General features: G+C 48.0%; 1 protein-coding gene across 1 annotated transcript in view; it reads right to left on the reverse strand.

Moving 5' to 3' along the window:
- Nucleotides 1-13421, reverse strand: part of NFIX (nuclear factor I X) — a 246160-nt gene that overhangs the window by 181140 nt on the left and 51599 nt on the right. Inside the window, 1 exon segment of the mRNA XM_060268739.1 lies at nucleotides 8201-8415. Within this exon segment, the coding sequence (XP_060124722.1) occupies nucleotides 8201-8227 (27 nt within the window). The 5' untranslated portion in view covers nucleotides 8228-8415.

Here is a 13421-nt window from a genome sequence, read left to right on the forward strand (position 1 = left end):
TTGCTTCATGAATGTTTGCTATCTACATGCAAGCACATACCTACCTACACATTAAAATGCATGTGTGTGGCGAGGGGAGTGTGGCGCTGTAGTAAGACAAAGGCAGGTATGCCAGCATATGTTTATATTTTATGGGCACATTATCAAGTGTATATGCATGCAGGTATATGTGCAATGTTTCTTGCTTATAGTTGCAGTCTACTCCAGAGTTGCCCTATTCAAAACAATGGGCCATTTCCAAATCTTGTGGGTGGTGGATTATGACGGTTCCTATTCAGATTATTCTAAATGGCAGGAACCCATGATAAATATACAGTGAGCATTGCACCAAACACAAACAAATGCATGCAAACGCCATTCTGCTGTGGTTGCAGCCACACAGTCAGCGAAAGCAAGCTCCTTGAAGTTCCCACATAGGCCTTTCTCCCACCTTCGGTACACGGTCAGGCTTGCACCATATACAAAGCTCATCTGCAAATATATATATACAGTACAGTATGTGCCATTATGTTATCAACTAATGGCCCAATTAAGCACGTTGTTCTTGCAATATCTTGCACATTGATTTATAGGCTCTTTCGGCATAAGCTATGCAATCAAATGCCGAGCGGCTCACCTTTCTTCCTGCAGCATTTAGAAACTGCATCCTAATACTGACAGCAACTTTCAAAAACAAAATCTCTGGAGCTTTCAAAAGCTAGTAGTAGAAGAGGGGAAAGAATCCATTCAGTAGAATTAGTCATCCTAAGTTTTTGGTATGCATTGTACACACCAAAAATAAAAAATAAATAAAATGCCAGAGCAAAAAAAAAAAAGACGACACAAAACAACCCATTTATTGAGCCTCCGTTCATCATTCACATGAAAAGAAAAGTTGTTTACAGTTTGCAATTAAGTTTCTATTGATAGTCCCAAACTGTGAAAGTTTATAAATATCTTAATGAATTGTTTGTAAACTCACCTGAATGCTCGTTTCAACACTGCATAAATGTTTATTTATAGCCTCACTAATTCCAGACTCCTTTATTGCCTGGTGCATTGTTCAGTTTTGCTTTGTGTTTGCCTATATCTTGATACTTTCCATTTTCCTCACCATAACTCACCATATATAATTCTCCATCCAGTCCTCACAGCCCACAACACAAACACATGAAATCTGTTATTGATATTTCACATTTTAATGGAAATATTCCAGCCACATTCCCACCCACCCCAGAAAAGAATCTATGGCCAAATTCCCTTTGAAAGGTGAAGGGACATGTAAAATTCAGCCGATAAATTTTTTCCTTAAAACTGAAAGAGCTGAATAGAAGAGAGTAGTCACATCTCCGAGGCTTTGTGAAACGTCTGGTCGATTTGATTAGGGTGCTCCAGCACGTCAAAGCTTTATAAAGCACTTTTGATCATTCAAACAGTTGCTTGCACATGTGGAGATTCTTCCTACGACGTTCACAGAAGAATGCAATGCAAAGCAAATAAAAGCACCCACAGAATCAGTCCTGAAGCTATAGTGGAAAAGCAACAAGCTATAGACGTCATGAGAACACATCCAAATTTGCTACAGGACTCGGGTGCGAGGCACTCCAAAACAGATAGAAAGAATAGTCTTCTGCACTGCCAGACAATCTTATATTTTTGTATTGCAAACAATCTATTGAAACAGAGCCAGGGGAAGTGATAGGCTGGACAGAATTAGCTCATTTGTTTTCATCATTCAAGTCCCCTCTTGGCAAACAATGTCATTTTCCAAAGATTTGTCTTTTAGTTTTAAGAAAGGCAGAAATGACAGAAAGAAAGAAAGAAAAAGAAAGAAAGAAAGAAAGAAAGAAAGAAAGAAAGAAAGAAAGAAATGCTAATACTTCATAGTATTCCAGTCAACTTTTAGTGTCCGAGTGTCAGGGACGGGGTAGTGAAACTCTAGCAAATACTGTCATTAACTGTCTGGTTTGCATCAGTTTTCTATGTACAGTAATTATATGTACGTTTAATTGCATATTTATACAGCCCTAATCTTTGGGAAATGTGCAGTCCTAAAGTCTACTCAGAAGTAACTCCCACCGAGTTCAACAAGACTTGCTCCCAACTGCAGATATAAGAATGCAGCCTAGACAAATAAAAGATCACCGTCAAAGAAAATAAGCTACTCACCCTAACTTTAAAAATCCACCAAATATAGGAATGTAATAGCGACTGACGTATACAGTTCGGCAGCTCTATTCCATATTTCAAACCAATTCCATAGAAGGGCCTCAATCATCTCTACAGCCAATTATTGCTCTGACTGTACACAACTGATATCACACATATCTTGTTCTTAATGTCTTGGTATCTGCACATAAACAACTGTTCTCATTAAGATATTGTCGTATGACTATATAATAAATATATTATAGTCCCAATTTCTTCAATATTTGCAATGCTGAGGCCTACATTTACCAATGAACTGCCAGCTTCTTAATGTAGTTTCTGAGCCATTCTAAATGTGAAGAACAGATAGATAGCTAGAAAGTGCTGCTAACATGTACATCTGAATGAGTTTCTACATTTACGCACAAAAGTGGAATATCGGCACCAGTCACACCCAAAGCGTGTGTTCCAAAACCCCTTGTAATTTTGCAGAGCATATTGGGGCATCTGTGCACACTCAGACAGATTCACACCTGCACTCTGGACAATGTTGCACGAGGTTACAGGCTGCATCTCTCAGATCGGCTCCTGCAACCATCTAGATTGGCAAAAATGTTTGAAGGCAGACAAGAAATGTTCTGTTGTGCTACACACACTCTGCCATTATGTTACTCACCATCTTTTATGCGTTAGGGTATTCCATGTTATATACTAATGCTCTATATGACCCTACCCCCCTAGAGGCTATCTGTTCTGTACTATTTAGAGGGTTACCTGTGCATAAAAGATACAGTGGCAACACAAGACCGCAATATAGATTATAACCATGATCCAAACCAACTCTGTAACTACTGCTGATTCATATTTTCAAAAAGAAGTCTGCCTGCTTCTTTTTATTTTAGACATGCACAAAAAAAAACACATATTGCCTGATATGGCCCTTTGTGAAAACCTGCCCAGTTATCCTGAATTGCAAATAATGTTAGGAAGTTATACAAAATTTGTAACCCTGACCCCTACACATACGCATCCTCCGCTGCATCACAGACACCCGTCAAATAAAATGGCATTCTACGTGCTGTGTGTCGATTCAATATTAGCAGCCTGATTTTACGTTGTGTGTGCTTTGAGCTCCCTGCAAAACTAAAGTCTCAGATAACAAACTTCTAGAAAGGAGAACAGATCTAACGTGGGAACCACAATGGAAGTGCAAAATAGTCCAACATTCCACCACATAATAAATGAAACACTTCTGTGGTGGTGGCCACTTCAGGAAAAATGTGACTGCGAGGGTACAACGATAATTTCAGGTCTGTGTACAATACCCCGGGAACTTGGGCAAACATCGGCTGCCGAAAACACAAACGCATGTCAAAAGCTGTGCAACCAAAACTCCAAGCTAACTGAATGGATCAAACCTGGTTATAGTACAAGAGGCAGCTGGGGTCAATCCAAGCTGGACAGGATTGGGCTCCCAAATAGCCTCTTTATGGTATGAGATGCATCAGTTGAGCGAATGGAATGTCACCTGGGGAAAAATGGGTGTGCTACAGGGTTCAGAATGGGATGGGTGATTTGGAGGGTAGTCACTAGCAGCATGAATATCCACAAGGGAAACAAAATACCAGGCCTACAAAATCGTAACAAAAGAAATCCAGTTCAAAGGGGTGGCGGGGGGGGGGGGGAGGGAGAAGCCTCTCTTATCTACTGAGGGCATTTACCATGGTTCAAGCCAAGTTTGTTTAATTCATCGGGCACAAATAAAGGGCAACTCTTTAAAGGAGCACAAGGTTTTCCTTCCCAGAGGCAGAAACGAAACTGGACTCTCTGCCTTGGCATTGAACCAGGGGCAAGAACAAAAAGCAAAGAACTGAACACAAGGATTCCTCTTTTCAAAACCGCCACCTTAAATTCGCTTTGCCCATAGGCCTTGCAAGTTAGATACTCATCTACACTAAAACAGATAGCAAACAAAATACTAACAAGGGGCCTTATATTGCATTACTATGAAGCACAGCTTGAGTGACGCATATGCTACAGAAATATGTGTACATCTCCTTATACTAACAATTAATGGACTTCTCTCTTTTGATTGATCTTCAGGTTCTCTCCCTTCCTCCCAGAGCTATTTTATAGGTTTGGGGCTGTTTTATAAGTTTCAATGTTTTGTGATCTGTCTTTATAATTAGATGGGCCAATGGGGAAAATTTACATTAAACTAACTGAACAAATAAATATGGCCCTGGGTTGTTTTAAACAAACTGAGATAAAAAGCAGGTAGTTGTTGAGGAACCAGCCTTAGGGTGTTTAGGGTTGTTCTCTTAGCTACCTCAAGAAATATTTATTTGTAGCCTCCAAAAGGCAGAGAAATAATTATATGCCAATAAAGGCATTTTAAATTTAATTATCTGCCAGTAGGATTTTTAGGTATCAACTTTGCTTTTGTGCATGTTTTACATGTGATTATTGCTTTGTTATATTGATATTTCTATTTGGATTTTTCATGCACTACTTTTGGAGGAGTTTGCAAGTGGGACCAGGCATGACACCCTTAGATGTACCACTGGAAGAATGTTTGGGTAAAGCAAAATAAAGGAGGAATTGTTTATAATATGGAATTTAGTGCAGGAAGTGTAAACATTTATAAAATGGTATATGCCTGAGTTGTTCTGCATTTCATACAACAACATATGCATGTGTGCACACATGCACTAAGCTATATTAAAAAAAGAGGTAATAATAAATATATTTAATTGTAAACATATTCTGTGCACAACGTTTTAGAGCCACCAATTCTGACAAGCATATAAGTGTAGGAACGTAGCTCAATCCCTCAAACTATATTCATCATCATAGATAATATATACCTATATATGCTACACATGGAAGAGGTCTTTTCAGAACAGTGAGCAACAACGCGCTGCTAAAATTGTAACTTGGTTGGGGTAAGAAAAAATGTATTTCAGAATTGATACTCTTCTTGCCACTTGTCTGTAAGAGTTAAAAAATAACACTTCTCCTCGCACGCGAATATAGCTTTTCTTTCCCTACGCTGCGCCCCAAATCCAACCCTGAAAACTATCTCCTAGTCACCAATATTTCTGAGAACAGTTCGTGTAGGAAGATGGGCTTTGCCGCGACAGCGTCTTCCCCCCATAGCTGCCAAGTTTTCCCTTTTCTCGTGAGGAAGCCTATTCAGCATAAGGGAAAATCCCTTTTAAAAAAGGATAACTTGGCAGCTATGCTTCCCCCTTTGACCCCCGAGAAGGCGGCAGAAAGTTTGCCACGGATCTCCGCGCGGGACGCGACCTCGGGAGGCCGGCCGAGCTGCTTCGGAGGCAACCGGTCAGGAACCTCTGGACGGGGCTTCCAAGTTTCACGCACCTCGGGTTGCCTTCGCTAAAAACAAGCCCAACGCGTGGAAGAGGCGCAGCTACTTCTACCCTTCCCCTAAATATGTGCATCTGTGCGTCTACCCGAGGCGACCTTTCAAATAAGTCTGTGGGATTTCCAAATATAATTTTGGGGGCCGCAAAAGTAAAGTGGTGGGGCTTTTTAAAAAAACAACTTTGGATTCCCGCGTTAATAGGGGCAGCGGAGGGAATTCGGGAGGGGGGTGTTTGTGTACCGGTAAGTGCGATGAGCTACAACAGAAACGCTTCTCTCAACTTTCGACTTCCCTCCGGCTCTGGAAGCGAAGTGAGACCGCGCTCGCTCCGGCTCGGATTGCCTTTTCCCGCTTCGCGCGGCGAGCCAGATTAATTGCGCGGAAAGAGACCCGGGACCCCTTGATCTCCACCCCAGAGCCTCTGCTCCCTCCCACCCACTCCGCCGCGCACAATGTTTTTGCCCTCGCCGGACCGCGAAAAGGAGCTTGGGCGGACGACGGGGAGAAGGAGATCCCCGTCGGCCTGGGAAGAAGCGAGCTGCTTCTTCTTCGCGAGCAGCCTGTGCAATCGGACCCGTCGCAACTCAGGCGGGCCAGTGATTGGAAGGGGGGGGGCAGAGCGAGACTCAACAGGCTGGCACCCGGCTGCGGGTCTGGCAGGCGAGAGGCGGCGAGGTCCAGGCTGCTCCTTCAGCCCTTCGTAGTAATTCTTATTCTTATTATCATCGCTACTATTCTGCTGGACTATCCCCCTGCCCCTCACCCCACCCCTTTCTCTCCAGGCTGAGCTTTGCCCTCCCCGTCCACTTATCGCGCTTCTTGATGTCCACACACCACCACTTATCACGCGATGGCAAGAAACAAAACTCTCTCCCCCCTCCAGATGCCTAATTCGGCATAAGAGGGGTGGGGTTTGGGGGTTTGAGCGGGTCTCCGGCTCTTCTCGGCTCCTCATTACATATATTTCCAAAGTAATTTCTCCCTCTGCCGCCCCCCCCGCCCCTGCGCGCGCGCGCCAGTCTCCGCGCCGCGGCTACTCTCTGCGCGCCTCTCCTTCCCCTGGGACGCGCCGCGCCGAGGCGACTCTGCCAGGCACTTCGGCTTCGGGGAGAGAACTTGAGCGGGCAAGCCAAGCAAGGTCGGGTTGGGCGCTTTGCTTTGCGCTCCATTAAAAAAAAGTGGGTTTGGGACATTTCTCTTCCCTTCTCTCCTCCCCCCCCCCGGCAACTAAGACGGAGCAAAGCAGAAATATGCCAAGAGCGCTTCCTCGGATATGGAGGGGCGGGGGAGCGTGTTTGGCTGCTCCCGCTACGGAACCGCATTTCTCCCCAATGGCGCCAATTTTCTCGCTCGCAGAAAAATAACAGCGCCGCGCAAAAGTCCTCTTCTCTCTCCCCCACCCCGAGTGCGCCCGACCTGCATTCCTGGAAGGGCCGTTGGAGCGTTTGCTTATTTATTTAAGGAAACCGACGGAGGGGGCCCGAAATGGACGAGAGTTGTGGCAACAGTGTCATCTACCTGTGCCCGTTCAAGAAAGGAGGGGGAGAGAAGTGTAGCTTGTGAAATAAAATATAAAAGTACCCCCACCCCGCTATAAAGTAAGGAGTTTCTGATTTTCGCCTAAGCTCCTTTTCGCGAAGCGGCGGGAGAGAGGGAGGCCGGGGGGGGGGGGAGAGGAAGGAGAGACCCAAGTCAAGGTTGGTACTAAACGCAGCCGCCACCGAAATAATAAAGATTCTCTCCCCCACCCCCCGCCCGCGCGCCGCCTTTGCCTGGAATCCCCTCCCAGCGCCCCCCCTCTCCTCCTCCCTCTCCCCAGCAACTCCTCCGATGCCCACCCAGGGCAACCTTCGACGTGCGACGGCACTTCTCCGCGGGCGGAGAGCACAGGCATATCTCAAAATCGCTCAACTTTAGAAACTTCTCTTTCTCCTGCTTCTCCCCCCCGCCCGCCCGCCCAAGGCAGCCCCCTCTCCCGTTTCGAGCGGCAACCTCGCATTTCTCTCGCACATTCTTTTTTGACGCCCCCCACCCCTAATGCAACCAGGGTCTCAGCTCGCCACTTGGCCACCCAGCCCGCTTTCCCGTCTCCTCCTCCCCCCCCGCACCCCATGCTCCCCCCCTCTCTTTACATTTCTTGAAATAAATTTGGGAGAAGCGCCATTTTCTGAACTCCTAAACCCATGTGCAGCGAATATAACAAAGAGCTTGGAAAGATGCCATCTCTCCCCTCTCGGCTCTCTCCAACCCCCTTTCCCCCCTTCTCCTTTGCGAGGAGGACTTATAGAGGGAGGGAGGGGGAGAGGGAGGGGAGGGAAGGCGCGAGGGTCCCTTTCTTCCGCAGCGAAAGCGCGCAAAAGGAGGCAGAAATCAACCCTCGCACCGGCGGCGCCAGCGACAACAAACGCCGCGGCAGAGCGAGCGAGGCAGCCGGGAAGCCGAGGCAGCGCCGCGCTGCGAGGGGGGGGGGGGAGGAAAGAGGGGAGGGGAGGAGGGCAGACAACAACAACAACATCAACAACAACAACACAACGCGCAAACCGCGGACAGAAGCGGCCCCCGGCTCCTCTGTCTCGCCTGTTCCAGCAAGGGAGCGAGAAAGAGGCGCACTCTTCCCCCCCACCCGCCACCCTCTCTTTCCCCCCTCCCTCCCTCCCTCCACCGCGAGCTGGGCTGGCTGGTTACCTGGGTCAGGCAGTATGGGGAGTACATGGTTACTTGGGGGGTTTGCTTTTGCGGGACTGGGTGTTCACAAGGCGAGCAGCGGCATAGCTCGGGCGGCGGCGCTGGGTGCTCTCGCGTCTCTCTCTCTCTCTCTGTAGCTGTGGCGGCGGCGGCGGCTCCTTCTCGCGCTGCCTCTCGCTCTACTCCATGCTGGTCTGTAACCCCGCCTCGGAGCTCTGAAAGTGAAAGTTTAGACAAAGTTTGGAACGGAGAACACTTTTGCCTTGGGAGAGAGAGAGCGAGAGAGAGCGAGGAGGGAGGAAAAAAAGAGTCCAGCCTTTGAGAGCTCCCTCCCTCCCACTCGCCGCCCCCCCACCCGCCCATACACAACACACACACCGCACACCGGAGGCGCGCGGAGAGGGGGGGAACCATAGCTGCCAAGTTATCCCTTTTTTCAGGGATTTTCCATTATGCTGAATAGGCTTCCTCGCGAGAAAAGGGAAAACTTGGCAGCTATGGGGGGAACCACACGCACACTTTGCACTCAGAAACACTCCCTGGCTCGTTAGGAAGTTTCGGATTCCTTTGAAGAGCAGATATTAATGGCAATCTCCAAACCACAGAAAGATGAATGCCATCTAGTCAGGGTCTCTCTCTCTCCTCGTCTCTCCCTAACCCCCACCCCCGTTTGGGGAGATTTTTGCTTTTGCTACAGAGGTGTGCGGGGGAGCGGGAATGGCTAACGGACGCAGAAAGAGAGGCTTTTTTAAAAAAGAAGAAGAAGAAGAAGGCAGGAGGATCGTGGGCACTAAGATTTAAAAAGAGAGAAAGAGAGAGACCTTGGCTAAAGCGCTGGTCTCCCGTTGGTGCCAAGCAAGAAATTAAAGTGGGACGAGGCGGGCTGGTGGTGCCAGTTGTTGTGGCCTGGGTCTCCCTCCTCTCCCCTCGGCGACATCCGAAGGGACAGGCAGTCGGAGAGTGAACTGGTTGAGGGAAATCGGTGTTCTGCAGTTTTAGGGAGGTCTGCGAGGTTTCGGCATCGCCGTGGGGTGCCCTTCGGTTGCCCTCATCCTTGCTAGTTGGGAACCACAAGCTGCCAGCGCTGCCAGAGACCACCCCCCTGGGGCAGAAGCGGAGCCGAGAGTCGAAGGGAGCCCCCGAGCAGAGAGAGAGCTCTGCTCCTCCGACGGCTGTACCGTCGCGCGCGCGCACATGCACAGGCACACGGCCCCGCGATGGATTGAACAGGGGCTTGGGGGGTGTAGGGTGTGCCCGGACTCGGAGGGGTGGGGGTTCAGCCATTCAGGGGTCTGAGGCACATGTGGCCTCCTGAGAGAAAAGAAGGCGGGAGACCACAGCGGGACCCCTGATCCCAGGGCGGGAGGAATTGCGCCTGAAACTGAAGTGTGGCCCCGACGGGGAGCCCGTTTGGGCAGTCGGGATCTTCCGCCACTAACTCACCCACCCACCCACCCACCAAAAAAGATGTGCACCCGGCTTGGTCCCATCACGCTGTGGAAAGAGGAGGGGGCCGCAGAATACTTTCTGGGCGCGGCGCGGGAGGAAGGAAGCGGAGCAGGCCGGCTGCGGCCGTCGAGCAAGGCCGCCTTCTCCGGCCGGAGGGAACCAGGGCCCCGCTGCTCCAGTTGGAGGCGCAGGCCACGGCCGGCCGAGGGAAGGAGGGCGGCTCAAGTTCCTGCGAAGACGGAGGGAAGTTTCACCCGAGGAAAGCCGACGTGAAAGACCTCCTTTGTCCGCCGGCCAGGCTGCCAAGGCCGGGTACGGGGCAGGGGCTTGCGCCGCCGATCCAGGTTCAAAAGGCCAGGACCTGGACCGGGGGGGTTTCTGGGGTGGGTTTCCCCTCTTTCGCTCCGCTGGCGAAAGCGCTCCAGGAGAGCAACATCCCAGTCCCGACGCCGTCGGTGGTTTTCGGTGCCATCCTCAAGCCCCGCGCCCTCCTTCCCCGCTTCTCGCGCATCCTTTCCCGCCCGAGTCTGCTGCTGCTTTCGGAGGGGAGTGATGACCAGGCGCCTCCGGCAGTCCCAGGCCAGGCAGAGAATGCCTTCCCTTTGGTCTTTCCGACTGCGAGGAGGAAACCGGCCTGCTTTTACACGAGCTATTTGGCCTCTGATGGGATGCACAAGAGGAAAATAACCAAAAGTTTTATCCAGGAAAAAAAGGAGAAAAAAAGTTACACACACGTGTAATTTTACATACAGTATTCCCATATTCAGCGTTTCACTTTGGGAAACTGAGACGCAAAGGCTGGCCCCAGGAATGCATATACAGTACACAGGTCAGGTCTGGAGGACAGAGAAACCCTGCCTTTTATCCCCACTCCAGGCTGCCATTCTGGACCCCATTACCTGGAAGTAAACCCCATTGAAGTCAATGTGACTGATTTCTGAGGACTGCACTGGCAGGGCCACGACTTCCCCCAAATAATAACTGGGAATTGTGTTTTCCAGAATGGTTGAGAATTCTTCCAGAGTTGCCTACTCCCCTCCCCAACACACACAGCCTAAGCCAGGGGTAGGCAACCTAAGGCCCGAGGGCTGGATGCGGCCCAATCGCCTTCTCAATCCAGCCTGCGAATCAGCGTGTTTTTTACATGGGTAGAATGTGTGCTTTTATTAAAAATGCATCTTTGGGTTATTTGTGGGGCATAGGAATTCGTTCATTATTATTTTTCAAAATATAGTCCAGGCCACCATGTGGTCTGGTGGATGGTGGACCGGCCCATGGCTGAAAAGGGTTGCTGACCCCTGGCTAAGCTTTCATGGGGAAAGGAGGTATGACGCCTAATCCAATGTGGGTCTGCAGTGTAGATGTGCCGTTGTATCCATAGCAGAGGCAGGATTTGAACCGAATCCAGGTCTGCCCAGCTTGCAGCCCAACTTGGCGTGCAAATGAAAGGACCCAGTGCCCCAAATAACAAACGTGAGCTCCTAAACTGAGGCTGTTGCAAGAGCATGCGGCGGCCCAAAAGGCATTAGCAACGGGCTGCTTTGCGTGCTTGATCGAGTTTCCTGCAGTGATGGAGATGGGGAGGAATTTACCCTCCTATTTCAACAAAACCCTTAAAAACTGATGAATGCATTATAGCATAAAGTTTCATAGCCTACAGCCCACTTTATCAGAATCTTAATGGGGATTCTCCCCCAGCCCTTCTTCTGGGTGGGAGTTATGGACAGTGCAATTATTATTTTTAATTATTCTTATTATTATTAATATACCACCCTTCATCGTGAGATCTCAGGGCAGTTCGCAGAATAAAAGACAGGGTAAAAACAAGTAAATAATTAAAAACAAAACAGGAAAAAAACCCTTCCCACAGTGTAAGGGAGGGGCAAATGATAAAATCCCCCTGTCATTCCCCGCCCCCGCCTCTCTCTCTCTCTCTCTCTCTCTCGCTCACACACACACACACACACACTGCATTCTGTTGCCCCCTTCAAGGTAGCTCCTATTCCTGATGGTGGTGGTTCTGCAGCAGCAGCAGCAGCAGCAAACTGCTCAGCCTTGTCTGGCATTATTGTGCCTCTTCCACCATTTCTGCCTAAGCAAGGCAGCTGGAGAGCAGCTAGGGTTATAATGTGTCCAGACCACTGGCTATGTGTACTCTAGATCCCTGGCTGACTTGGCTTGTGAACTAGCCTTTGGACTATAGACAGTCAAGAGGGTAATCCCAGATAACTTATAACTTGCAAGTGGGATAGATCCAGGCACATACCAGCAGATTCCGATTGTGCAGTTAACAGGGGACAAGAAGTCACTTCCAAATACAATGTGTGAGGTTTATGAGGTTTGTTGTGAGAGCAAGTTGAACCTCGGCATCTACTCTACTGTAAGGGACTTCACGGCCGGCAACTGACACAGCAAAACGTCTTGGGACACCTCTGGGTTCTGGACCATTGCTGTCTTTGCAGGTGGGATTAACCACATACCAGCAAATTCAGGTTGCACAAAGTGGATTTGGGCTTCTCGCACAACAAACGGGCTTCCCACAAAAGAAGTCTAGGGGACTTTTTGCAGTAAAGACAATGCAAAGAAAATGGGGTGACAATTGCTTGGCACAACATCATATTGCCTCCCCACCAACAAATTGGGAGGGATTGCTCAGTAAATAATGAGCATCGTATCACATCCCTGCAAAATTTGTGCAAACAAATCTAGATGAACGCTCAATAAACAGGTCATGTGGAAGTGACCAGGGCCTTCCTCCGCTAAATAGTGCCAGTTCTACAGCATCCCTAGGAGCTGCTGGTGATGTGGACAAGGGAATGCAATACATGGCTTCCCATCGACCTCTAGGGGGCACCGTTTCCAATCCACTTCTATTCGGGATTGACCAAAAAAAAAAAAAAACGCAACTAGAAATATAATTGACATTTCCTCTTTTTTAATTTTAAAAAGTTTTTTATTTCAATTATTAAAACATTACATGCCATAACACCACACTCCAAGGAAATATAGCATAAAATAATCCAAGAATATAAAGAAAATATCGCAGAAAGAAACATAACTTAATCCGATAATACATAAACATAATATAACATAACATAACTCAAATATAGCTCACGTAACTCAAATAACTTAACTAACAACCAAACCTAAAAGGGATTAGAAACTTAAATTGTAAGAAATAAAAAGAAACAAAAAAGAGAAAAGGAGAGAGAGAGAGAGAGAGAAAGGGAAAAGAAGGAGAGAAGGGAGAAAGAAAAAAGGAAAAGATAAAAGATGTAGGATGAAGAAAAATTAAAACTTAAAATACCTCCGATTGGTGACTAACCGTTTGCTCCTTTTTTACACATTTAACCGGCTTTCTTCTTCCATTAACTTTAATGAAATATAATTGACATTTCCAATAGGCAAGGGTGCCCTTTAAGGACTCCCTGCGATTCTTTCTCCAGATCACCTCTAATTCTGGTTATCATAAAGCCGAAATATTAACCACAGCAAAAGAGCCACTTCTCTAAACCTTAAAATGGCAGAGTAAATGACCAGTTGATGGGTACACAGTTTGACAAATATTCAGATAACATCTGTTATGGTTTGATGTTAGAGTGGGAAGAAGTAACAGGTAAGGGCTCTCACTATTCTAATGCTCATGCTAATAAGCATCTCGACCAGTGATGCATTCATTGATTGGGGATAGGGAAGCAGCCAGAAGCCCTTCAGATGTTGTTGGATTCAAACTCCCATCAATCCCAACCAGCATGGCCTATGACGGTAGTGC

This window comes from Zootoca vivipara, chromosome 16 (assembly GCF_963506605.1).
Source record: "Zootoca vivipara chromosome 16, rZooViv1.1, whole genome shotgun sequence".
NCBI classification, from domain to species: Eukaryota; Metazoa; Chordata; class Lepidosauria; order Squamata; family Lacertidae; genus Zootoca; species Zootoca vivipara.